At 44.1% G+C, this 27,384-nt stretch overlaps 1 protein-coding gene across 1 annotated transcript; it reads right to left on the bottom strand.

Moving 5' to 3' along the window:
* Window positions 1-566: 566 nt before the first annotated feature.
* On the bottom strand, window positions 567-26,383 carry LOC110497805 (1-phosphatidylinositol 4,5-bisphosphate phosphodiesterase beta-1). Its single transcript, XM_021574181.3, has 32 exons — window positions 25,503-26,383; window positions 24,733-24,810; window positions 24,340-24,408; window positions 23,953-24,093; window positions 23,707-23,786; window positions 23,483-23,536; window positions 23,142-23,217; window positions 22,870-22,970; window positions 22,546-22,709; window positions 20,714-20,860; window positions 17,661-17,818; window positions 16,011-16,093; window positions 15,819-15,903; window positions 15,525-15,711; window positions 15,282-15,355; window positions 15,052-15,151; window positions 14,449-14,533; window positions 13,702-13,826; window positions 13,446-13,600; window positions 13,143-13,307; window positions 12,772-12,871; window positions 9,871-9,975; window positions 9,556-9,668; window positions 9,259-9,397; window positions 9,047-9,100; window positions 8,729-8,945; window positions 8,261-8,420; window positions 8,119-8,195; window positions 7,910-7,999; window positions 7,723-7,780; window positions 7,479-7,565; window positions 567-2,759 (listed from the first exon to the last, which is right to left on the bottom strand). Exons 1-32 carry the CDS (start codon window positions 25,599-25,601, stop codon window positions 2,586-2,588), a joined length of 3,600 nt encoding a protein of 1,199 aa, XP_021429856.3. The 5' UTR covers window positions 25,602-26,383; the 3' UTR covers window positions 567-2,585.
* Window positions 26,384-27,384: the final 1,001 nt, after the last annotated feature.

The following is a 27,384-nucleotide window of genomic DNA, read 5'->3' as shown; positions in this document are numbered from 1 at the left end:
GGCACAAAAACAACAACAACGCAACATGTAATCAAAGCTCACGTGCGTTTCTTAAAAACTGCACAGACTGTAATCACTGCGGACCTCAGTACATATGGGAGGAAATTGTAAATTCACAGAAGAAAAAAATCCCACTGTGAAAAATGGTCAACATTAAATGCAATACAACTATGACGAGTTATACAGAATGTAATGACATTGAGCTTTTTATTTTATTTTAATGTATTTTATTGTTCAAAATGTCCAAGGCTGTGGTTTACCAAGGAATCATAAAAAAAAAATCTTCTTCTTTTTTCAAATTACTCTGAGTTTGCAGTTAGTGGATGTGCCTGTCCAAAAACTCAGTGGTGGCACCATACGGTGGCACAACACTGTTATTGCCAATATTGACTGATTTGTCAAGCGTCTATCCACCCGGAAGAGCTGTCGATTTTATATGCTTTTGTATGGCTGTTAAAATAAACTTATGTCAGTGTTTTCAATATAACATTTTTGCATTTGTGGGTACAAGTTAGATTGTGTGAATTTAGATTATGCTTTTAACAAAAGAAAATACACACATCTCATTTCAGAATAAATATTTTAGTCATAAATGTTGTTCAAAGTAATCACAAAAACAAGGGGCAAATCTTTACTGAGAGCTAAGGCTCTATACAAGTGAGAACTTTTAAAGTTAAACATATCAACAAATAATTCTTACTAGTAACATACTTACTAGTAACACCCAACATATTTTACTTATCTTATCATTATTGAATATAGTACCACAATCAAACAAATGCAACTATATACAAATACACCCAATACAATTATATACATCAGAAATATTAATATAATTACCTGAAACCTGTATTCAAAAAGAGACTTAAACCCAGTTTGTAATTCCATAACATGTTGAGAAATGTAGGTTTTCATAGGGATTCATGTAATTTTATTGATCCAAACTTAATACAACTTCATTTTTTGTAACTACTACGGTATACTAGGCCTGTAGTTGTTTTATCAAAATATACATCCAACCCCAGAAAAATAGTCAAACGTATTTTATCATGCTTAAAGTGCAATATTTAAAATAAGGGATTTCCCAAATTCTGGGCAAAGCACATACACAGGACAAATGCCCTCACCTTAACCCAGGCACACAGTCCCCTAACATTAACAGTATTCAAGATAATGTCATAAAAGTAAAACAAATACAAATAAATAACCAAACAAAAACATACTCAGCCTGTTGCAACACATTGTTGGTCCCCTGTGAAACCGCTTCTTCAATATTTGTTGGATCTGACATTTTATTTGGTTATTTTACACTACATCAGGAGTAAGACATGAGTTAGGGGTGGAAATGGTTTGGGATATAATTGTATTAAATATAATTTAACATAAACTAAAATTAAACTAAGTCATTAATTATGATTGAACCAGTACATCCTTGTTAATAACCATATAATAGTACATTTGAAACATTCAATAAAAATACTGCATAAAGTCATGCATCCCTGAAACTGTAAGGAACCACAACAATCAACAGCTCATTATTTTTAATGTCATTAGCAAAATTTCTGTATATAAAACTCTCTAAAAGCATTAATATCAAGTAGAAAACAATTAAACAAACCTTTTCAGCAGCAACGTCTTTCAAGAGAAAAGCACAGACAGCCAGGAGTGTTGCAAAGAGAAGCAAATAGTCTACATTTCAGTGCAAATAGAAATTCAGCAAAGAGCCTCTCCCTTGTCCACTGACTACCACAACCCCATGACCAGATAAGAATCACATGCGGTCAGAACAACAGGACCGTGTCTGAGGTCAAGATGTGGTCAGTAGAATAATAACGTGCTTTGCTTGGCTTCATGCAACACACTCTGCTCGGCCACTAGGCCTACTTATGAGTCCTCTAAGGCAGGAGAGCACAATGTAGCAGTGTTAGTATATTGTATATCAAATCTCAACTATCAAAACGTTATGGTTAATATACCGCAGATAACATGACAATACACATTGTCCCGACTACCTGTAGAGTGCATCACTAAACCAGCATTCATTAAGAAGAAAAGCTCTCTCTCTCTCTGGCAGAACCTCAATTGGTTTTGCTCAACTCCTCATGTCCTCTCCTCCATCCACTGCTTGCCTGCTTTTGAAAAAGATCAAAGGTAATCGAGGTGCAGAGGCGAGGAGAGGAAATGTGGAAACAAATCCACTTGTATGAAATGAGACTCTCCTTCTCCACTTTCGCATTATCAGGCAAATTATATTTACAGGGGTGGAATCCCAAAATAAATGTGATAAAAACAAATGTAGCTTGTTGTGCAACACATTTTATAGATACAATATGTTCATGCTTTTCTCCTTTGAGAAAACAACAGCTGATTCAAAGGGGGTGTGGCACATTTTTAAACACTTTTGCGCTAGCCGTCAGGAGGATACTCTTGTGCATCCTCTGCCAAAGTAGGTAATTGAGGAGGTGAGCATACTTCTCCGTTCGCCTACTAACGAATTGACACTCTCCTCGACCATGCAACCACTCATTGTTTTCCTGGTTACAGAGTAGGAGTATGAAAAGGATGGACTTTTTCCCCATTCTCTCTCACTCCCTTCGGTCCTCATCTAGTTCCTCCTCAGAGAGCGTGTCATGAGGGGTGGAGGGGCGGGGCACGACATGACCTTTTACCCCTCCTTTTCTGTTCTGCAAGAAGTCCTGGATCTCCCCCGGCAACAGGCGGAACTTCTCCTGGTACTCCGCCTCCACCGCACCCTGCAGCTGGGGTCAGAGGTCAGGGGTTAGAGTTAGGCGTTTGCGGTTTATGGTAATTCAAGGTGGCGCAGCAGTAAGACGTGTTTATTTTCGTCTCATGTAAATATTGTCTTTTGCGGGGGTTTTTGTATACATTTCAATCTATTTTTTCAATTTTCAAAATAAATATACATTCCTGCAACCCAATGTGGTACGGATCAGCTATTTTTTTTATAGACGTTATAACTGGAACCTCCATCATTAGTTAGTCAGCTAATTAGCTATTAGCTATTTAGTCATTGTTAGCCTCTGCTAGCGATCTTTACATTTAACTCGGACTCCTGCAGCTTTAGTCTGGATAGCCCGGATAATACCTGCCAGTCTGCACAGCACGAAACCAACCCTGAGCATATCGTTACTGCTTTTTTCCACTTCATCACCGGATTCCTGCCGCAAGCTCTGAACCATTACAATGGATCTTCGCAGCTAGCTAGTGGCTACCGAGGAGCTATTGTGGCTAAGGCCCTTGTCCAGAAGCATGCACCATTTAGCCCTGAGCTAGGCCCATCACCCGGCTAGTAAACAAAGTACACCAACTACAACACTTCTCTTGCCAATTGGTCTGGACTCTTTGTCGACACGGAGCCCCGCCGATCCATCACTACTGGTCTGCAGGTCTGCTGTGCTCTCAACCGGCCTCTGCGTCGTGGATGTTTGGTGATGATCCATCTGCTAGCCCCGGCCTGCTAGCTCCCTGAACGCCTTGTCTCCCACTTGCTCAATGTGGTAATCAACCGAACGGTTCCCTGTTTCATCTTGTGCTGCTCATTGGACACTATGATCACTCGGCTACACAGCCAATGCCTGCTGGACTGTCCATTAACACGGTACTTAATTTTGTTTATCTGTCTGCCCCAGCCTCAAACTCAGGCCCTGTGTGTAGCTAACTGACCCTCTCTGCCCATTCATCGCTATATACCCGTTGTTGTTGTCCTAGCTGTTTACCCGTTGTTGTCTCACCCATTGTTGTCTTAGCTCTACCAATCAACACCTGTGATTGCTTATGCCTTTCTCTAATGTCAATATGCTTTGTATACTGTTGTTTAGGGCAGCTCTCATTGTTTTATTTTACTGTGGAGCCCCTAGTCCTGCTCAACATGCCTTAGATAGCTCCTTTGTCCAACCCCCCACACATGCGGAGACCGCACCCAGCTTAACTGGCGCCTCCAGAGATGTAACCTCTCTCATCGACACTCAATGCCTAGGTTTACCCCCACTGTACTCGTGCCCTACCTTACCCTTGTCTGTACACTATGCCCTGAATCTATCCTGCCACGCCCAGAAATCTGCTCCTTTTATTCTCTGTTCCCAACGCATTAGACAACCAGTTCTTATAGCCTTTAGCCGTACCCTCATCCTACTCCTCCTCTGTTCCTCTGGTGATGTAGAGGTTAACCCATGCCCTGTGTGTCCCCAGGCGCTCTCATTTGTTGACTTCTGCAACCGTAAAAGCCTTGGGTTCATGCATGTTAACATCAGAAGCCTCCTCCCTAAATTTGCTTTATTCACTGCTTTAGCACACTCCGCCAACCCTGATGTGCTAGCCATGTCTGAATCCTGGCTTAGGAAGGCCACTAAAAACTCTGAAATTTCCATCCCCAATTACAATATTTTCCATCAAGACAGAACTGCTAAAGGTGGCGGAATTGCAATCTACTGTAGAGATAGCCTGCAGAGTTCTGTCATACTATCCAGGTCTATGCCCAAACAGTTTGAGCTTCTACTTTTAAAGATCCATCTCTCCTGAAATAAGTCCCTCACTGTTGTCGCCTGTTATAGAACCCCCTCAGCTCCTAGCTGTGCCCTGGACACCATATGTGAATTGATTGCCCCACATCTATCGTCAGAGATCGTCCTGCTAGGTGACCTAAATTGGGATATGCTTAGCACCCCGGCCGTCCTACAATCTAAGCTAGATACCCTCAATCTCACACAAATTTATCAAGAAACCTATCAGGTACAACCTCAAATCTGTAAACATGGGCACCCTAATAGATATCATCCTGACCAACTTTCCCTCTAAATACACCTCTGCTGTTTTCAACCAGGATCTCAGCGATCACTGCCTCATTGCCTGCATCCGTTATCGGTCCGCGGTCAAACAACCACCCCTCATCACTGTCAAACACTCTCTGAAACACTTCAATGAGCAGGCCTTTCTAATCAACCTGGCCCGGGTATCCTGGAAGGATATTGACCTCATCCCGTCAGTAGAGGATGCCTGGTTGTTCTTTAAAAGTGCTTTCCTGACCATCTTAAATAAGCATGCCCCTTTCAAAAAATGTAGAACTAAGTACAGATACAGCCCTTGGTTCACTCCAGACTGACTGCCCTTGACCAGCACAAAAACACCCTGTGGCGGACTGCACTAGCTTCGAATAGTCCCTGCAATATGCAACTGTTCAGGGAAGTCAGGAACCAATACACACAGTCATTTAGGAAAGAAAAGGCTAGCTTTTTCAAACAGAAATTTGCATCCTGCAGAATTAATTCCAAAAAGATTTGGGACACAGTAAAGTCCATGGAGAATAAGAGCATCTCCTACCCAGCTGCCCACTGCACTGAGACTAGAAAACGTTGTCACCACTGATAAATCCACAATAATTGAGAATTTCAATAAGCATTTCTCTACGGATGGCCACGCTTTCCATCTGGCTACCCCAACCCCGACCAACAGCTCTGCACCCCCCGCAGCAACTGGCCCAAGCCCCCCCCCCCCCCCCGCTTCTCCTTCACCCAAATCCAGACAGCTGATGTTCTGAAAGAGCTGCAAAATCTGGATCCCTACAAATCAGCTGGGCTAGACAATCTGGACCCTCTCTTCCTAAAATTATCCGCCGCAATTGTTGCAACCCCTATTACTCGTATCATCTGAGATTCCTAAAGTTTGGAAAGCGGCCGTGGTCATCCCCTTCTTCAAAGGGGGAGACACTCTAGACCCAAACTGTTACAGACCTATATCCATCCTGCTCTTGCCCTGCCTTTCTAAAGTCTTCGAAAGCCAAGTGAACAAACAGATCACTGACCATTTAGAATCCCACCGTAACTTCTCCGCTATGCAATCTGGTTTCCGAGCTGGTCACGGGTGCACCTCAGCCATGCTCAAGTTCCTAAACGATATCATAACCACCATCGATAAAAGACAGTACTGTGCAGCCGTCTTCATTGACCTGGCCAAGGCTTTCGACTCTGTCAATCACCGCATTCTTATCGGCAGACTCAACAGCCTTGGTTTCTCTAATGACTTCCTCGCCTGGTTCACTAACTACTTCTCAGATAGAGTTCAGTGTGTCAAATCGGAGGGCCTGTTGTCCGGACCTCTGGCAGTCCCTATGGGGGTGCCATAGGGTTCAATTCTTGGGCCGACTCTTTTCTCTGTATATATCAATGATGTCGCTCTTGCTGCGGGTGATTCTTTGATCCACCCCTATGCAGACGACACCATTCTGTATACATCTGGCCCTTCTTTGGACACGAGCTTCAACGCCATACAACACTCCTTCCGTGGCCTCCAACTGCTCTTAAATGCTAGTAAAATTAAATGCGTGCTCTTCAACCGATCACTGCCCGCACCTGCCCACCCGACTTGCATCACTACTCTGGACGGTTCCGACTTAGAATATGTGGACAACTATAAATACCTAGGTATCTGGCTAGACTGTAAACTCTCCTTCCAGACTCACATTAAGCATCTCCAATCCAAAGTTAAATCTAGACTCAGCTTCCTATTTCACAACAAAGCCTCCTTCACTCATGCTGCCGAACATACCCTTGTAAAACTGACCATCCTACCGATCCTTGACTTTGGCGATGTCATTTACAAAATAGCCTCCAACACTCTACTCAGCAAATTGGATGCAGTCTATCACAGTGTCATCCGTTTTGTCACCAAAGCCCCATATACTACCCACCACTGTGATCTGTATGCTCTCGTTGGCTGGTCCTCGCTACATATTCGTCGCCAAACCCACTGGCTCCAGGTCATCTATAAATCTTCGCTAGGTAAAGCTCCGCCTTATCTCAGCTCACTGGTCACCATATCAACATCCACCCGTAGCACACGTTCCAGCAGGTATATTTCACTGGTCACCCCCAAAGCCAACACCTCTTTTGGCCGCCTTTCCTTTCAGTTCTCTGCTGCCAATGACTGGAACAAATTGCAAAAATCACTGAAGTTGGAGACTTTTATCTCCCTCACTAACTCTAAGCATCAGCTGTCAGAGCAGCTTCCCAATCACTGCAGCTGTACACTGCCCATCTGTAAATAGCCCATCCAACCAGCCAACTACCTACCTCATCACCATATTTGGGTTTTTTTCTGCTATTTTGCACACCAGTATTTTTACTTGCATATCCTCATCTGCACATCTATCACTCCAGTGTAAATTGCTAATTTGTAATTACTTCGCCACTATTGACCTATTTATTGCCTTACCTCCTTACTTAATTTGCACACACTGTATACAGACTTTTCCATTGTGTTATTGACTGTCCGATTGTTTATCCCATGTGTAACTCTGTGTTGTTTTTGTCACACTGCTTTGCTTTATCTTGGCCAGGTCGCAGTTGTAAATGAGAACTTGTTCTCAACTGGCCTACCTGGTTAAATAAAGGTTAAATAAATACATAAATAAATATGGGCTACGGGGTTAAAGGTTAGAGGTCATGGGTTAGTTGGGCTGTCACCTTTGGTTTTTCATCCAGAATCTGCTGCTGGATGCCTTTGTGCTGCTCCACCAGTCTCTCTTGACGTTTTGACTGGGCGTCCTCCAGCTAGAGCAGAGAACAGAGAGGTTACCTTCAGTGATTGGACCACTCGATCCTGGAATCGCTATCACTTCTCAGGAAAATAACAGTACTTGACGTCACACAGATGATTCACCAACAAGAGTTTTGAGTGATGTCTGTCCCCAAACCCTTTCATCCTCACCCTCTTGATGTTCTGTACCACTTCATTCACATATGATTTGTTGATCTCCAACTTCTCCCTGACAACAGAAGAAGAAATTCAATCATACACATAGGCTGTCTTTCTATCTCTCTGTCACACACACACACACACACACACACACACACACACACACACACAGAGAGAGAGAGAGAGAGTTCCCTCTTACTCTTCAGCCAAGTGCTTCTCTTTCGTCATTGCTTCTTTGATTTTCTCTGTTCTCCTCTTTTCCATTTTCTTTTTCAGGTCTTTCTTTTCTCTACAACGGTGGAGCATCACAAATGAGATATTTTGTAGAATTGTTTACAATTATATCTTTATAATACACTCACTTTACGTCTCTGTTAAACAGACGTCTCACAGTCATGTCAAACTCACTTGTCACAGATGTCTTTTAATTTCTTCATCTGGTTGTTCTGGCTTTCCTCAGTCACCGTAGTCAGTTTCTCCATCAGCTGCAATAGTGGTGAGTATTAGAATGTACAGTTATATAATGTATTAATGTGTGTGTGTGTGTTACCTGTTTGATATGTTCTCTTTTGAGGTATTTCTCGCTGTAGTATTGTTCCTGCCTCAGCTCCAGTAGCTGTTGCTGTTGTTGTTCTCTCAGCTCCCCCAGTTGGTCCTCTCCCTCCTCATCAAACTGCTTCAGTTCAGCCTCCCCTCCAGGCGTCAAACTTCTACAACACACACATGCACGCGCACACACACACACACACACACACACACACACACACACACACACACACACACACACACACACACACACACACACACACACACACACACACACACACACACACACACACACACACACACACACACACACACACACACACACACACACACACACACACACACACACACACACACACACACACACACACACACAAGAGGGACATGAGTCAGGGTTAGGGACAACGCACACATACACACACACAATGCAACACTCTACCTTACTCCCCCAACCCCCCTCCACCCTACCTACCTTGTCTTACCATGTTGCTTAGTCTTCAGTAGAGCGTTGTGTCTGCGTGTGTGTTGGTTCTTAGCCTGGTTGTATTTGGTGGTATGTTCCTTCACCATCTCCAAAGTCTTCTTCTGGTGTCTCTTCACCACATCCTTCATCTCCCTGTAGTGTCTTTTCTGCTCCCGCATGATCAGCTTCTGTTGCCTGAGCTCCTCTAGTGTGGCCGCCTCCATATCTGAACCGGCAGAGACCACACAGTCGAGCACATAGACTACACACCACAGCCACACTGTCTTATACTGACCACACACAATCCCGCCCCCTGATCCCTCTGACCTATCAGAACGCTCTGCACCATGTCTTCAGTCTTCAACGCTGGTTTGGCTGGTTCTGAAAAGACAACAAAAACACTATTATTGGTTGGCGGCACACCAGTTAAATGGGAAAATTAATTAATGTCAATATATCTGCGGTGACATTGTAGCAGTCTTGGGTGTGACTTTGGCAGATAGAAGTTGGTTGGTCAGGAGTCAGAAGTCCAGGGTTACCTGTGGCTGCAGGCTGAGGTGTGTTAGTAGGAGTCCTGGGTGTGACGGTAGGGCTGGGGCTGAGACCGTTCTCCAGAGGAGCAGTTCGTAGGTTTGCTTTTGGCTCAGCGGGCCCTGGCTGATCAGCATTAGCCTCAACCTTTATAACACAAAAGCATCAACAACATTTAACATTACAATCAACACCAGCAACAACAGCAATGTAACAGTATTTCTAAATGCATGTGTATCAAGGAGAGCCCGTTTTTACTGTCCATAACCCTCTTTTGACCACAAAACCCTAGTTTGACCACAAACCTCTTTGCTGGTCTCCTCCTCCCCTTCCTCTAGGGTGAGAGCAGCCAGCTGCTGGGACCGCTGCTCCAGGAGATTCACATATCGGATGGGGTTAGACAGCGCCTCGATCACATCTACACACGCAAACACACACACACACACACATTAGGGATTAGCCTTGATGCAATGTGGGCAAGCTGAAGAAAAAGACTACTTCTCTGAGGCCAGATATTCCTGCCACACATGCACGTGTTCCTTACCACTGATGACTAAGCTGGTACTAAGCTTATACAGAGACCTCCAGGTCTAATAGGCATTGTCGTACACCAGACCTACCTGCAAAGGTGTCTGGGACATAATCCTTCACTTCAATGTAGACAAACACAGCAGGCAGAATCAGAGACTGGTTCTTCTCATTCCTCAAGCCAATGTAGCGATAACCTAAGACAGACAGAACATAGTTAATAACCTGAGGACCGGAGAGGAAAACAGAGGACAATAAGGACTACAGAGAGAAAGAAACAGAAAACTATTTGCAGAAACAGTGTTTGCTGTTTACAGGTAAATATAATGTTGTTCCTGTTCCCAAGAAAGCTAAGGTAACTGAGCTAAACGACTATCGCCCTGTAGCACTCACTTCCGTCATCATGAAGTGCTTTGAGGGACTAGTCAAGGACTATATCACCTCCACCCTACCTGACACCCTAGACCCACTCCAATTTGCTTACCGCCCCAATAGGTCCACAGACGATGCAATCGCAATCACACTGCACACTGCCCTAACCCATCTGGACAAGAGGAATACCTATGTAAGAATGCTGTTCATCGACTACAACTCAGCATTTAACATCATAGTACACTCCAAACTCATCATTAAGCTCAAGACCCTGGGTCTCGACCCTGCCCTGTGCAACTGGGTCCTGGACTTCCTGACGGGCCGCCCCCAGGTGGTGAGGGTAGGAAACAACATCTCCACCCCGCTGATACTCAACACTGGGGCCCCACAGGGGTGCGTTCTCAGCCCTCTCCTGTACCCCTTGTTCACCCATGACTGCGTGGCCATGCACGCCTCCAACTCAATCATCAAGTTTGCAGACGACACTACAGTGGTAGGCTTGATTACCAATGTTGGGTTCTTATTTTTCAGAGTAAATAACTCAGCTGTAACCAAGTTGAATCATTCCCAAAGGTTCTGTACAGCTGTAATCAGACAGCAAACATTTCAGACATCACAGTTATATACATCCTACTTAAGATACTCCCTCTCTCCATCCATAGTTTATGCCCAAGTGAAAGAAGGTAACCAGATACTAACCCTGATTACTCCCTTAAGGGGAACTGACCTCACGCCTCACCTCCTGACCTCAACCCCTCCTTCACCTAATCCACAGATATCTATCTGTCTTCCCTATATCAACACATCACTCTCCTCTCCTCCATCAAACACATTCCAAAGCCTTCTGGGTCGCTACAGATTCTTTTTTATTCAAGGCTTCGTTTCTATCATTTATTTAATATCTCAATGTTCAAAGTTTAGCCGATTCCAACACCAACAACGACGAGACGGCCTACAGGGAGGAGGTGAGGGCCCTCGGAGAGTGGTGTCAGGAAAATAACCTCACACTCAATATCAACAAAACAAAGGATATGATCGTGGACTTTAGGAAACAGCAGAGGGAGCACCCCCCTATCCACATCGATGGGACAGTAGTAGAGAAGGTGGAAAGTTTTAAGTTCCTCGGCGTACACATCACGAACAAACTGAAATAGTCCACCCACACAGACAGCGTGGTGAAGAAGGTGCAGCAGCGCCTCTTCAACCTCAGGAGGCTGAAGAAATTTGGCTTGTCACCAAAAGCACTCACAAACTTTTACAGATGCACAATCGAGAGCATCCTGTCGTGCTGTATCACCGCCTGGAACGGCAACTGCTCCGTCCACAACCATAAGGTTCTCCAGAGGGTAGTGAGGTCTGCACAACGCATCACCGGGGGCAAACTACCTGCCCTCCAGGACACCTACACCACCCGATGTCACAGGAAGGCCAAAAAGATTATCAAGGACAACAGCCACCTGAGCCACTGCCTGTTCACCCCGCTATCATCCAGAAGGCGAGGTCAGTACAGGTGCATCAAAGCGGGGACTGAGAGACTAAAAAACAACTTCTATCTCAAGGCCATCAGACTGTTAAACAGCCATCACTAACATTGAGTGGCTGCTGCTAACACACTGACTCATCTCTAGCCACTTTAATAATGGACAATTGGATGTAATAAATGTGTCACTAGCCACTTTAAACAATGCCACTTTATATAATGTTTACATACCCTAAATTACTCATCTCATATGTATATACTGTACTCTATACCATCTACTGCATCTTGCCTATGCTGTTCGGCCATCGCTCATCCATATATTTTTATGTACATATTCTTATTCATTCCTTTACACTTGTGTGTATAAGGTAGTTCCTTCCTATCCTTCCTGTTTGGCCCTGTCCGGGGGTGTCATCGGATGGGGCCACAGTGTCTCCTGACCCCTCCTGTCTCAGCCTCAGGTGTTTATGCTGCAGTAGTTTAGTGTGTCGGGGGGCTAGGGTCAGTTTGTTATATCTGGAGTATTTATCCTGTCCTATCCGGTGTCCTGTGTGAATTTAAGTATGCTCTCTCTAATTCTCTCTTTCTCTCTTTCTTTCTCTGAGGACCTGAGCCCTAGGACCATGCCTCAGGACTACCTGACATGATGACTCCTTGCTGTCCCCAGTCCACCTGGCCATGCTGCTGCTCCAGTTTCAACTGTTCTGCCTGTGATTATTATTATTTGACCATGCTGGTCATTTATGAACATTTTAACATCTTGGCCATGTTCTGTTATAATCTCCACCTGACACAGCCAGAAGAGGACTGGCCACCCCACATAGCCTGGTTCCTCTCTAGGTTTCTTCCTAGGTTTTGGCCTTTCATGGGAGTTTTTCCTAGCCACCGTGCTTCTACACCAGCATTGCTTGCTGTTTGAGGTTTTAGGTTGGGTTTCTGTACAGCACTTTGAGATATCAGCTGATGTACGAAGGGCTATATAAATAAATTTGATTTGATTTGATTTAGTTGTTGTGAAATTGTTAGATTACTTGTTCGATATTACTGCATGGTCAGAACTAGAAGCACAAGCATTTCGCTACACTCACATTAACATCTGCCAACCATGTGTATGTGACAAATAAAATTTGATTTGATTTACCGGGCCGTATGGCTGGCACAGGGATAATACGGTGACCTATGAACTTTCCTCCTTCCTCAAATGCAGCAATCCTCAGAGAGGCCAATGTCGGGAGAACTACCTACAAAAACACAATTAGACACAGTCATACATTGATATACTTTAATATTATACACAGTTATACAGTTAAAATAATACAGTTTTACACAGCTAAACTGTTACACTTCGATATTATATGCTACCTAGGATTATACAGTTTGCCTGAATCCTGAAGATTTGAGTTAGCTCTCTGAGCTAATGCCTAGGCTTTAGCTTAGAGGGCTAACACAGTCCAGTCTTATGGCATTTAGGGGACCTGGGTTCAAACCCAGTCGGTCATACTGTTGTCTCACCTTCTTGAAGATGATTGGGTCCTCGTCCCAGACAGGGTTGATAGCGTTGCTTTGGGATGTTTTGGTCTTCAGGGCTTTTCTCCTGGTGTCCACAGGAAGACCAAACATGTCGAGCTCTACGTACACACCTACCTTCTTGTCGCTCAGAAACTGGCCTGATATTATCTGTAGGAGAGAGACGCTCAGATTAAATGGGCTAATCTTATATCCACAATTCAGTCTAAACTACAGTAACTGGTTAACCTTGACAGACAGTGTGTTGGTTGGGTTATGGTTATGGTTAGAGTATTCTGTAACTTCTACCTTGACCTTGACTGTGTTAGCCACAATGCCGTCCACTGTGCTCTCAGCGAACGGGTCAAAGTGTTTGTCTGGTCGTCTCATGAACTCTGGTTTCAGTCTGTAGCCACTCTTCCCATTGTACTCATACATGCCCAAGTTCAACTGCATAGACAGATCTGAGAGAGAGAGGGATAAAGAAAGAGAGAGAGACAGAGGTCATGGGGAGGTCAGAGGTTAAGAGAGGTCAGGGGTCACAGGTCAAGTAGGCAGGCCTCACCTATAGTTTGGAAGTTGAGCGCCACCAGCTGGCAGCCAGCGTTCCAGAAGAGTTGTGGCATGTAGTTGGAAGAGTCCACCCTAGTGCCTTTAGGGTAGATACGACTCAACTGCTGCTTGTTATATCTGAGAGGACATGTTAAAGACATGACATTACATTATAGTAAGAACACTCTTCCTAGAACACTCCACCCGGCACAGCCAGAAGAGGACTGGCCAGAGTTTTTCCTAGCCACTGTGCTTCTACGTCTGAATTGCTTGCTGTTTGGGGTTTTAGGGTGGGGTTCTGTATAGCACTTTGTGACATCGGCAGATGTAAAAAGGGCTTTATAAATACATTTGATTGATTGATTGATCTTAGAACCAACAAGGGTTCTTTGACTGTCCCCTAGAAGAACCCTTTGAATAACCCATTTTGGTTCCAGATAGGACCTTTTTGGTTCCCATGTAGAAGCCTTTCCACATAGGGGTTCTACATGGAACCCAAAAGGGGTCCTCCTATGCGAACAGCCACAGAACCCTTTTGGAACCCTTTTTCTAAGAGTGCAGAGTAGGGCCTGTATATTAGTCAACTGCATTGATGAGACTTAACTGCTGCTAATCTTCAATGGAATTAGCTTCAATAGAGAGCAAAGCAAACCCTTAGGCGGGAAGTAAATCAACCACACTACAAACTAATACTGAAGAAGAGTTAGGGTTCCGGGTTATTGTTGGGGTTATTTAGAGGGCAGCTGAATCTTAAGGATACTCCACAAACTCCACGGGCGACTTCGTGAGGTGCTCCAGAGCTTTAGTCTCCACAAATGATGACATTTGATAGCTACGATTAACCTCTGGGGAAAGAACATAATGGTTTATTATGCATTTGTGTGTTTATGCGCTCATATGTGTGTTTACACTGAGTATACAAAACATTAAGAACACCTGCTCTTTCCATGACATAGACTGACCAATTGAATCCAGGTGAAAGCTATGATCCCTTACTGATGTCACTTGTTAAATCCACTTCAAATCAGTGTAGATGGAGTGGAGGAGACAGGTTAAAGAAGGATTTTTAAGCCTTTTGACAATTGAGGGTGAGTGGGAAAGACAAAACATTTAAGTGCATTTGAATAGGGTATGATAGTAGATGCCAGGCGCACTGGTTTGTGTCAAGAACTGCAACGATGCTGGGTTTTTTACACTCGACAGTTTCCCGTGTGTATCAAGAATGGTCCACCACCCAAAGGACATCCAGCCAACTTGACACAACATTGGGAAGTATTGGAATCAACATGGGCCAACATGTGTTCCATGTGAATGTGTTCCTAATGTTTGGTATACTCAGTGTATATGCAGTGAGCCAGCATACTTTTGGACGCCTCGAAGGAGTTAAACTTGGTGGGCTGGACGTAGTTGACCAGAGTGGACATCTCCTCTGTGGCTACAGCCTCCCGCTCCTCTGCTGTCCCCTGGAGACAAAGTCATCACATAACAGGCAGCCATGTTACCCTAACCCTGACACTCCACTCTAATCTACATCAGCAGTGTTAAAGGGTAACCAAGTAACCATGGTAGGAGAGTACAAGCTACTGAACTCACCTCATCTGATGTCTTCTTACAGTCATCGTCATCATCATCATCGTCATCGTCATCGTCGTCAGCCTCTATTTCTCCTGAAATAATGTTTACATTTTCATATACTCTAAAAGTGTTTTTGTTGTCATCTCTCATAAAAAGCTTCTAGAGAGCCTCACCAGCTGTGATAGTGATGAAGACGATGAACATGATTATTATTATTATCATAATGTTTATGCATTAGAGCACACTTGCAGACAGCCTCACCTTCTGTAATGTTGCTAGGAGACAAGGGTTCATCTGTTGCTTGTTCTGCTGCTACGCTCTGGTTGGTTGGGTGCTCTGCCATTCTCTTGTTGCCATGGGCAGCCGAGGGCTTGTGGGATTTCTTGTTCTTAATGAGGATCTTACCTATCAGCTCCTGAGGACTTGGCAGGGGTACCCCAGACTCCAGCTAACACACACACAAACAAACAGACACACACGCACAGGCAACGCACACACATATCAGTTTACATGCATGCAAGTGTGTGTGTGTGTGTGTGGGGGGGTATAACTTACAGGATATTTCTCCAGTGGGTCAATCAGTAGTGCATCTCCAAAAATCGACCTACAATATTCTGCCATCTTGGCTTGTTGCTTTGGCCTGTTAGGATTAAAGGTCAGGGGTCAGGATTAAAGACCAATTCACCAAATATTTTCTAACATATTCGCCTATTAATATATATATATATACAGTATATGTTCACTCACGAGTCCACATGGTTTTCGAAGGACAGGATGACAGGAAAAGGAGAGGTTTTGAAAGCACACTCAGCGATGGCCTCAATCACCTCCTGTAGAGTAAAAGGAGAAGTTATAATAGTTGGTTATTTTATTACACATATATACACTGAGTGTACAAAACATTAGGTGTGTCAAGAACTGCAACGCTCGAGTGTGTCAAGAATTGCAACGCAGCTGGGTTTTTCACGCTCAACAGTTTCCCATTTACAAATGAAGCATATGTTTAGTGAGTCCGTCAGATCAGAGGTAGTAGGGATGACATGGGATGTTCTCTTGATAAGTGTGTGAATTTGACAATTGTCCTGTCCTGCTATTATGACTTCCGCCGAAGTCGGCTCCTTGTTCAGGCGGCGTTCGGCGGTCGACGTCACCGACTTTCTAGCCATTGCCGCTCCATTTTTCATGTATCCATTTGTTTTGTCTTGTTCCCTGCACACCTATTTTTCATTCCCCAATCAATTCATATGTATTTATTCCTCTGTTCCCCATCATGTCTTTGTGTAGGATTGATTGTGTTACGTGTATTTTGATATTGTGGATATTGTTACGCACATTACTTTTTGTCTATGTTCCGTGTTTTGAGCACATTTTATGTATTTTGTGCTGTCATTTTTGACCGGAATAAAAAGTGTGCCTGTTCACTACACTCTGCTCTCCTGCACCTGACTTCGCCTCCAATACACACTCCCAACACCTGCTAAGCATTCAAAATGTAACGAGTACTTTTGGGTGTCAGGGAAAATGTATGGAGTAAAAAGTACATTATTTTCTTTAGGAATGTAGTGAAGTAAAAGTAAAAGTTGTCAAAAATAGAAATAGTAAAGTACAGATACCCCAAAAAACTACTTAAGTAGTACTTTAAAGTATTTTTACACTACTGCATCTATCACGCACCGTTTCAACATTGAAGGCAGGTTGTGGTGGTGTCAAGGTGTGGGGTGTGTTTTCAAGGCGGCAGGGTAGCCTAGTGGTTAGAGTGTTGGACTAGTAACCATAAGGTTGCTAGTTCAAACACCCGAGCTGACAAGGTCGTTCTGCCCCTGAACAGGCAGTTAACCCACTGTTCCTAGGCCGTCATTGAAAATAAGAATTTGTTCTTAACTGACTTGCCTAGTTAAATAAAGGTTAAATACAAGTGGAGCAATGTTTGAATGCCCCATTTTTACATCATTTAGCAGACGCTTTTCTCCAGAGCAACTTACAGTAGTGAGTACATACATTTTTATTATTTTTCACACGGGTCCCCCGTGGGTATCAAACCCACAACCCTGGTGTTGCAAGCACCATGCCCAACTAACTGAGCCACACATTGCCAATCAGGTGCATCCCTTCATGGCAGCACTGTATCCATCTGTGAAAATATTTTTTCAGCAGGATAATGCCCAATGACACAAAGCTAGGATTGTTCAGGAATGGTTCCACAAACATGACAGTATTCAAGTTACTGCAGTGGCCTGCCACGTCCGATATAGACTATATCAGAATAAAATGATCCGTTTTCGAAGCAGAGACAAGGCCTTGACACAGACGAATGGAGTTAGCCTTGATGCAGGAGATTTCAGAGCATGTGTGTGTTTGTGTGTGCGTGCGAGCGAGCGGCGTGCGACATGCCTGTACCTTAAAGCAGATCTCTGAGGTCATGGTGAATCCGTGTGTGATGACTGGTTCCTCCTCTGTGGTCCGTCCTTTCCAACAGTCTAACTCCACACACCGACAGCCTGCCAACATCACTTGACGGTACATCTCCACTGACGAACTACCTGCCAGCTGCCCCGCTACACACACACACACACACACACACACACATTTATAAATATATATAGGCCTACACACAGATTAGATTTGTGTGAGTCAACAAATAATAGGTGTGTGTGTGTGTGTGTGTGTGTGTGTGTGTGTGTGTGTGTGTGTGTGTGTGTGTGTGTTAGTGATGCCAGGTTCAGCTGTTTGCTCAATGGAAGAAGTTTGGAAAAATCAAGACTCTTCCTAGAGCTGGCCGCCTGGCCAAACTGAGCAATCGGTGGAGAAGGGCCTTGGTCAGGGAGGTGACCAAGAGCCCTATGGTCACTCTGACAGAGCTCCAGAGTTCCTCTGTCAAGATGGGAGAACCTTCCAGAAGGACAACAATCTCTGCAGCACTCCACCAATCAGGACTTTAAGGTAGAGTGGCCAGACGGAAGCCACTTCTCAGTAAAAGCACATGACAGCCCACTTGGAGTTTGCCAAAAGGCACCTAAAGGACTCATAGACCATGAGAAACAAGATTCTCTGGTCCGATGAAACCAACATTGAACTTCTTTGGCCTGAATGCCAGCGTCACATCTGGAGGAAACCAGGCACCGCTCATCACCTGGCCAATACCATCCCTACAGTGAAGCATGGTGGTGGCAGCATCATGCTGTGTAGATGTTGTTCAGCAGCAGGGACTGGGAGACTAGTCAGGATCGAATGAAAGATGAACAGAGGAAAGTACAGAGAGATCCTTGATGAAAACCTGCTCCAGAGAGCTCAGACTGGGGCGAAGGTTCACCTTCTAACAGGACAACGACCCTAAACACACAGCCAAGACAACGCAGGAGTGGCTTCTGAATGTCATTGAGTGGCACTGCCAGAGCCCGGACTTGAACCTGATCAAACATCTCTGGAGAGACCTGAAAAATATGTGCAGCGATGGTCCCCTTCCAACCTGACAAAGCTTGAAAGGATCTCCAGAGAAAAATAGGAGAAACTCCCCAGGTGTGCCATGTATGTAGAGTCATACCCAAGAAGACTTGAGGCTATAATCACTGCCAAAGGTGCTTCAACAAAGTACTGAGTAAAGGGTCTGAATACCTTTGTAAATCTGATATTTCAATTTTGTATTTTTTATAATTTGCAAAAACATCTAAAAAATTGTTTTTGCTTTGTCATTATGGGGTATTGTGTGTACTGTAGATTGATGATTAAAAAAAATTAAAAACAATTTAATCAATTTTAGAATAAGGCTGTCAGATAACAAAATACTTTCTGAATGCACTGAAGATATGTTTCCAGTTATAATTTCTATTTGTTCATCAACTTATCTATCATTGCATACATGCACCTTCTCTTCTGTCATTATGTTTCCCTAGAAGACCAAAGAAACCCTTGCTCACCAGAATAATGTCTTAAATCAATAGAATGAATGCTTCATTCTAGTTGACATCGGTAAAGTTCTCTGTCATCTCTGCTTCTTTGCAGAGCAAAGACATTTGGGGACCTGGGAGAAAATTCAATAAATCGACAACAACAAAAACCAGGAAAGATTTTCTATGCAAAATGTCTAAATGACATCAGTTTGACCGGTTTTAAGGAAATAGAAAGCTATGAAAACGACCCAAGATGTTTCTGATAAGATTTCAGTTTGGCTTGGATGTGTCACGTATACTCCCTCTTTGGCCTCTAGGTCACCAGACTGCTGATTATGCACACCTGTCACCATCGTCACGCCCACCAGCACTTAATGACACCCACCTGGATTCCATTACCTCCTTGATTACCTGCCCTATTTATGTCACTCCCTTTGGTTCCTTCCCCAGGCGTTATTGTTTCTGTTTCATGTCTATGTGCTGTTCTTGTTGTGTATAATGTACCGTTTATTTATTAAATATTCACTCCCTGTACTTGCTTCCCAACTCTCAGCATACATCGTTACAGGATGCATATCAGCTTTTAAGATGCTGATTAAAAATAGATATACAGACAGTATCTAACTTCGCATTCTCTCAGGATGCTGAAATAAATCATCCAGGTGACCTGTGAGACAAGTCAGTATTTGACATCCATCCATGTCTGAGGAAGTCGGGAGATGACGTGGAAACCAGCCACTAGGGGCAACAGTAAGCACTGTAACCTTCAAGTAGATTTTGGTTTTGCTAGGGCGATGTGGACGGGAATGGCGGATGGGCGTAAGCATCTGTCTCTGATTCCAAAGGCTGCGAGTTGGAATCCAGCAATAAAAAGTTGTTTTTGACATTTTTGTTCCAAGCCTATCCCATACCTGAACTCTTACCTTAAACATTCTGAGTTAATGCCTAAACTTAACCTTAAACACTTGATGTTTGGAAGAACTTCAACATTTGAGAAACATGGGTGAACATCTCATTCTGACTGTGAGAGCTGGTAGCAGCCAGCAAATAACATTTCTCCACGTCTGTTCCCGTCCTGTTACTCTCTATTTGTACAGCGCCTCACAATCATAACACATAACAGAGCCCGGCACTGCTTTCATCCTCTTATCACTTCAAATCTTTCCCAAACATGACTTTTCTTGCCCTCTCTTCTCTTTATTTTTAACTCTCCATTTCACAGCTTTTCTTTTATTGAATTACACTCGAGATTTTTTTTTCCTCTGTGGATCTACATGAACTTGTTCTGCCCGTTCCCAACAGCATTTCGTGATTGGCATAAAGGCTATTTGGCGTGCATAGGCTACAGTTAGGCCCTAAAGCGTAGGCTTACACACGAATGCCAGATAACCTAAAATAATGAGAGAAAAACCTCAAAGTAGCCTATAAATATAAATGGCACAAGAATTATAAATGTATGATACAGTACATTATGGATGTAAGGTATTGTGTTCTCTTTATTCAACACACCCACCCCTCAACCACACAATATTTCATGACCCTAAATCACTATTGTGTGTGTACCTGTGAGGTAGGTGTTATGTGAGGAGTTGATGAAGTAGTGAGACAGAGGGAAGGTCATGTCTTCGGACTGGTCCAGCTTCTCAGGAGGAATCACTCCGTTCTCATCAGACACTAGGTACTTGCTGAGCCCCTCCAACGTGATCAGGCCTACAGAACACACAGGCACAAAGTATTCAGACCCCTTTACTTTTTCCACATTTTGTTACTTTACAGCCTTATTCTAAAATGGATTAAATAAAATAAAAAACATCAGCAATCTACACACAATACCCCATTTTGACAAAGCGAAAAGAGGTTTTTAGAAACTTGCTAATTTATTACAAATTAAAAACTGAAACACCTTATTTACATAAGTATTCAGACCCTTTGCTATGAGACTTGAAATTGAACTCAGGTGTATTCTGTTTCCATTGATCATCCTTGACATGTTTCTACAACTTGATTGGAGTCCACCTGTGGTGAATTCAATTGATTGGACATGATTTGGAAAGGCACACACCTGTCTATATATGGTCCCACAGTTGACAGTGCATGTCAGAGCAAAAACCAAGCCACGGGGTCGAAGGAATTGTCCGTAGAGCTCCGAGATGGGTTTGTGTTGAGGCACAGATCTAGGAAGGGCACCAAAACATTTCCGCGCATTGAAGGTCCCCAAAACCACAGTGCCAGGTTCAGCTGTTTGCTCAATGGAAGAAGTTTGGAAAAATCAAGACTCTTCCTAGAGCTGGCCGCCTGGCCAAACTGAGCAATCAGGGGAGAAGGGCCTTGGTCAAGGAGGTGACCAAGAACCCTATGGTCACTCTGACAGAGCTCCAGAGTTCCTCTGTAGAGATGGGAGAACCTTCCAGAAGGACAACAATCTCTGCAACACTCCACCAGTCAGGACTTTATGGTAGGAGTGGCCAGACGGAAGCCACTCCTCAGTAAAAAACACATGACAGCCTGCTTGGTGTTTGCCAAAAGGCACCTAAAGGACTCTCAGACCATGAGAAACAAGATTCTCTTGTCTGATGAAACTAAGATTCAACTCATTGGCCTGAATGCCAAGTGTCACGTCTGGAGGAAACCTGGCACCATCCCAACGGTGAAGCATGGTGGTGGCAGCATCATGCTGTGGGGATGTTTTTCAGTGGCAGGGACTGGAAGACTAGTCAGGATCGAGGGACAGAGAGATTCTTGATGAAAACCTGCTCAAGACCTCAGACTGGGGTGAAGGTTCACCTTCCAACAGGACAATGACCCTAAGCACACAGCCAAGACAACGCGGTAGTAGATTCAGGACAGGTCTCTGAATGTCCTTGAGTGGCCCAGCCAGAGCCTGGACTTGAACGTGATCGAACATCTCTGGAAAGACCTGAAAATAGCTGTGCAGAGGCGCTCCCCATCCAAGCTGACTGAGTTTGAGGTGATTTGCAGAGAAGAATGGGCGAAACTCCCCAAATGCAGGTGTGCCAAACTTGTAGCGTCATACCCAAGACTCAAGGTTGTAATCGATGCCAAAGGTGCTTCAAAGTACTGAGTAAATGGTCTGAATACTTATGTACATGTGATATTTCCATTTTTCGTTTTTTTACACTTGCAAAAATTTATAAAATCCTATTTTTGCTTTGTCATTATGGGGTATTGTGTTGAGATTGATGAGGGGAAAAAACTGTAACGGTAAGACTAACGTAACAAATGTTGAAAAAGTAAAGGGGTCTGAATAATTTCCGAATGCACTGTGTATACACAAAGACACTCATATCTCACACACAAAAGTATGCATACATGCATGCACGCAAGCTTACACGTAGGCACCAACGCATGCACACAAAACACACACTCACACACACCTTGTTTGAGCAGGCTGTGGTTGAGTTCATATTTCTCCATCAGTGTCTGTGTCTGAGAGGGTCTGAGAGGAGGATACAGAATCTCATTCAGACGAGGATCTCTCTGCCTCTCATTAATGAACTCTGTCATCTGATCCACCGACAGGTAAGCACCCTTAGCACCTCTATAGAAAGAGAGAGAGAAATAGTCAGGAATTAGTGACTGTACATAGTGCTGAGAGAAGACTGAGCTGAGTTCTGGCTGAACAGCAGAGGATCGGAGAGGAAGGATCAGAAAGGGTCAGGGTTTAGAGCTGGGTACCAGGAGGTAGTATCAGTACTTACTGCTGAGAGAAAACTGAGCTTAGTTCTGGCCGAGGACAGAGGTGGGAGAGGAAAGATCTGTAAAGGTCAGGGGTGAAGTCCTCAAGGGGAATAGAGTCACTCTGCAGAGGAACACAAATACCACTGAGATGATTCAGGTTTCAAGAAGTGGTCATTTAAATAGTTGGCTTGAGTGTGAGAGGAAATAACTACCAGTTAAAATACCACCACTACCAGCTTTTATGTTGTATAGTTTGTTATATTATATAGTATTCCATAGTTATAATCTATACCCGTCCAAATGGTAGGTTGCAGTGTTCCAAAGCCGTCTCCACCCTCTTTTTGTCCGCTGAGAACATGCGGACGATGCTGGATAAAAGGGGCAGGACATGCACAATATAAACCAATCACATCCCAAAGGATTCACAGGGAGTTAATCAGCAGACACGGGAGTGACAATTGGTGTTCGAAGGGATGGGCCCTGAGAAAAACACTGCACAGATTCACTAATCTTGACCCCATAATGAGTAGTTATTTGGGATACCATGTCATTTATATAGATCAGTGATTCTGCACAACACCTTGCTCAGGACGATCCCCTAAAATGATTGAGGAACGAATGGGATTCACTCACTTCTTGACTGGGATCCGCCCCTCTGAGTTTGGCTGCAGGGTCAGTCTGACATACCTGTTAGAGAAAGATTAGGAAAAAGGGAGACAGGAATAAACACACCTCTGTCACACCAACATTCCCAGTGATCTCCATTGCTATCACAGATCTGTCTGGCACCCGCCTTTCCTTTTTAAATGCCGTAAAGATTTAATCAGCCCCAAAATGAATTTTCCTGATAGACTCACGCTTTCTCCAGACTTGTTTCTCTGTTCATGTTGTGACTCAACAGGTTGGAGGCCAGAGAGAACAGCTCCTCAGCCCACTCCTATACAACAGAGACAAAGAGAGGAACAGTGTGTGTGTGTGTGTGTGTGTCTGTGTGTGTGTCTGTGTGTGTGTGTGTCTGTGTCTGTGTGTGTGTCTGTGTGTGTGTCTGTGTGTCTGTCTGTGTGTCTGTGTGTCTGTGTGTGTGTGTGTGTGTGTGTGCATACCGTGGCCTCCTCCTCTTGCAGGGCCATGAAGTTGAGGTATGTGATGTTGACCATGTCCGGTCCTGTGACTATGGTCAACAAACGATTCTCTATACGACCAACTAGGTTCCCCACATCAAGCAGCTCACGCAGCTTCGCCTCCTAGAGAGGACAGAGGGTCAGAGTTTAGAGGTTAGGGATCAAGGTCCCAGGTTAGACCAGGGGTGTCAGCTCCAGTCCTCAAAATGTGTTTTTATTTCAACATGGTACATCATTGATCAGTGTAACTGATTAGTATTGCTGATTGGCTAGGGAATCAGACTATGAATCAAAGGCAGTGATGAAAACCAACAGGAGCCTGGTTTGACATGCTTGGGTTAAGATTCAGAGGTCCTGGGGGTTAAGTACCTTTGGTGTTTTGGTGCTCTTCCCTGTTCTGGCATCCTTTATATGGGTGATGTCTAACAACTCTGTCTCCTGCAGGAGAGATAGAAGGGAGAAAGACAGAGAGAAAAAAGGATAGAGAGATAATGAGGGAGGGAGTAAAGACATGAGAGAAGGAGTGCGAGGGGTGTTAAAATATTCATCACTCACTCACTCACTCAAAAACATACACACACACACACACACACACACACACACACACACACACACACACACACACACACACACGGGGACTAAGCCCCAGCAGGAAGCAGAATACACAGTGGGAGTCCCAAAGTGAGAGACTGCATGGCGTCTCCTCCACTTAGCTCCTGTGTGTGTGTGTGTGTGTGTGTGTGTGTGTGTGTGTGTGTGTACCTTGTTCTGGTCAGTCCAGTGAAGGAAGTATCCATGTGGATCCACAGTCAGGGTGATGGGAGTCACTGTTGAGAGATCCTGACCACATGGAGACAGAGATTAGCACACACACTTGACATTGTTGGTTGTTATTATGCATGTAATGTGGTTGTGAATATGTTGTATTGTGTGTGTGTGTGTGTGTGTGTGTGCGCGTGCGTGCGTGCGTGCGTGCGTGCACATGTTAGAAGCTGAGTTGGGTTTGACTAAGGCGTTGCATAAGCATGAATCACTTCGGTCCCAAATTACCTCTTTACTTAGAAATATATACTGACACACACACGTACGCACCAATGCACACACACACTCTCTCTCTCTCTATCTATCTCTCTCTTTTATGTGGTGGAACATTTCGGCTAACCAAGGAGGGATTTTAACCATGGCAGTTACCATAGCAACATGCCAGCACATTTCTCTGTATCCTTGCTCTGTGCTTAAAACCTTCAACATACCAACACACATTCTTGCAAACACGTGCACGTACACACACTTACACACACATGTACACACATGTACACACATGTACACACACGTACATGTACACATGTACACACACACACACACACACACACACACACACACACACACACACGGTACAACATATTTGCAACCACATTACATGTGTAATCACAACCACAAACGTCAAGTGTGTGCACATTTTCATCTTAAATGTCTAGCACTTATCATTCCTAAAAGGAGTGTTAACAACACACTCACACACTGATACTCACATCGTCCCATTTCATGAAGCGGCTGCCATTCTGCAGAGTATCGGGGACGGTCGGGGGTTTAAGCTTCAGAGCATGTGTCCCTGGCTGAGCCCCTGCCATGGTGCACACACACCTTCAACCAGGAGCGCGGGAAGTCCTCTTTCCCTTCCCGTTTATACTCTTTCTACTCTCCTGTCTTGCTCTCCTCTTCTCTCCTCTTTAGTCAGTAGACTGAGAGGGGTGGATGATAATGATCTGGTATTTACATCACTGAAACAAGCTGCATATCCATCTACAATCAACGGTGTCTTTTGCCCTGTCTAGTCAGTTCTGTAGAATCAACAGTATATTCCTCTTTAGTATAATGCGTCCTACTGTACTAGCTGACTGTCTTAGGGTTACTCTTCTAGTATCAGTGTCCTCTTGTATACCTAGTGTAAAACAGGATAATATAGTACTAGCTGTCCTGTTCTATCTGTCAGCTCGCTCTGTGAGACATAACTGCTACTGCCTCCACACACTGACTCACTCTGACATGCGTATGGAGCCTGCACGCCCACACTCACACAGACACACACACACAGACACACACACAGACAGACAAAGAGAGAGAGAGAGATAATATGAAACCAATGTAGCTTATTGGATCCATAATAAATTGTATCTATTTTTTAAATCAAATATTCATCAAAAACAATACAGAGGGTATGGGCTCCCACGTGCAGCACCATACCATAGGACCATACATACCTGTACAGGTTTTCCATCATGGTTGGTTGCAAGGGTTTGAATCCTAAAAAGCTTGACCTGTGGTCGGTGCACGTGCTCGTGTGTACAGGACTACTGCAGGAGCTATTTCAGCTCCTACCCTCCCACTCCATCCTCAAGTGGTGAAGAGTCCTGAGTGTGTGGGCGAGGTACAGCATTTATGTACTTGATATGGTGTGTGTGTGTGGTTAATATAGTGTGTGTGTGTGTGTGGTTAATATAGTGTGTGTTTGTGTGTGTGTGTGTGTGTGTGTGCATACAGAAACCAAAGGCTTATGTGTACCCTCTACACTCATCCAGTACTAAATAAAGAATAGTGTAGTTACAATGTGATTGCGATGATGACTGGAGAAGAAAGGAGAGGACATACAAACAGGCAGACAGCGTACCCTTTACATTTCTGCAGTACAATATACACACAATCAGTGTTTTGTTTCCCTGTGCCATGATTCTGGCATTGGACAAATCATCATCATTTATTATCTATTTATTTATTTATTTAACCTATAGTTAACTAGTTAAGTCAGTTAAGAACAAGTTCAGAGCCAGTTTCAGTGGTGCAGTACACAAAAAAACATAGTATTAAAAGATAGGAAACATGTGAGGGGCCATAGAATCCATGGATTCTATTTCTATGTGATGGGCCCTGTTAAGTAACATGTGACACATTGAGTGACCAAATGATAATTGTGATGTTTCATGTAACCATTCATTTATCAGTGGTGAACCACCTCAAGGGCAACCCTCAGAGCCAAACTGGCAGCCAGCTAGTGGCTGAGCCTAAGACCCCTGCTGTTTTAAAAGTGGTGGCTGGCTCAGACTAAGGGTGAGGTATTGCCTTTAATTCATGTCAATTTAAAGTAGTGGACAGTTGTATTTTAACTGTGAGAATGTTACTAATATTTTTGGAAATGTGTTTACAGAAGAAGCATGTACCACCTCCTCCCTGTTGGGGATGTATCCTGGGTATGTGGAGAACACTCTCGTACCACCACCTCCCCCCATGCTTTAGAATACTGCCCACCAATCATCCTGCTAAAATTCTTCCAACTAACAGCAGGTATATGGGGCGGAAACTCTACAATTCAACTGTTGCGACCACCACAAAGGCTCCAAGCCAGATGCTGAGGCCACT

The sequence above is a fragment of the Oncorhynchus mykiss genome, chromosome 19 (genome assembly GCF_057628025.1).
Source record: "Oncorhynchus mykiss isolate SJ-2025 chromosome 19, ASM5762802v1, whole genome shotgun sequence".
Taxonomy (NCBI): Eukaryota; Metazoa; Chordata; class Actinopteri; order Salmoniformes; family Salmonidae; genus Oncorhynchus; species Oncorhynchus mykiss.
This window is presented reverse-complemented; position numbering and strand designations above follow the sequence as displayed.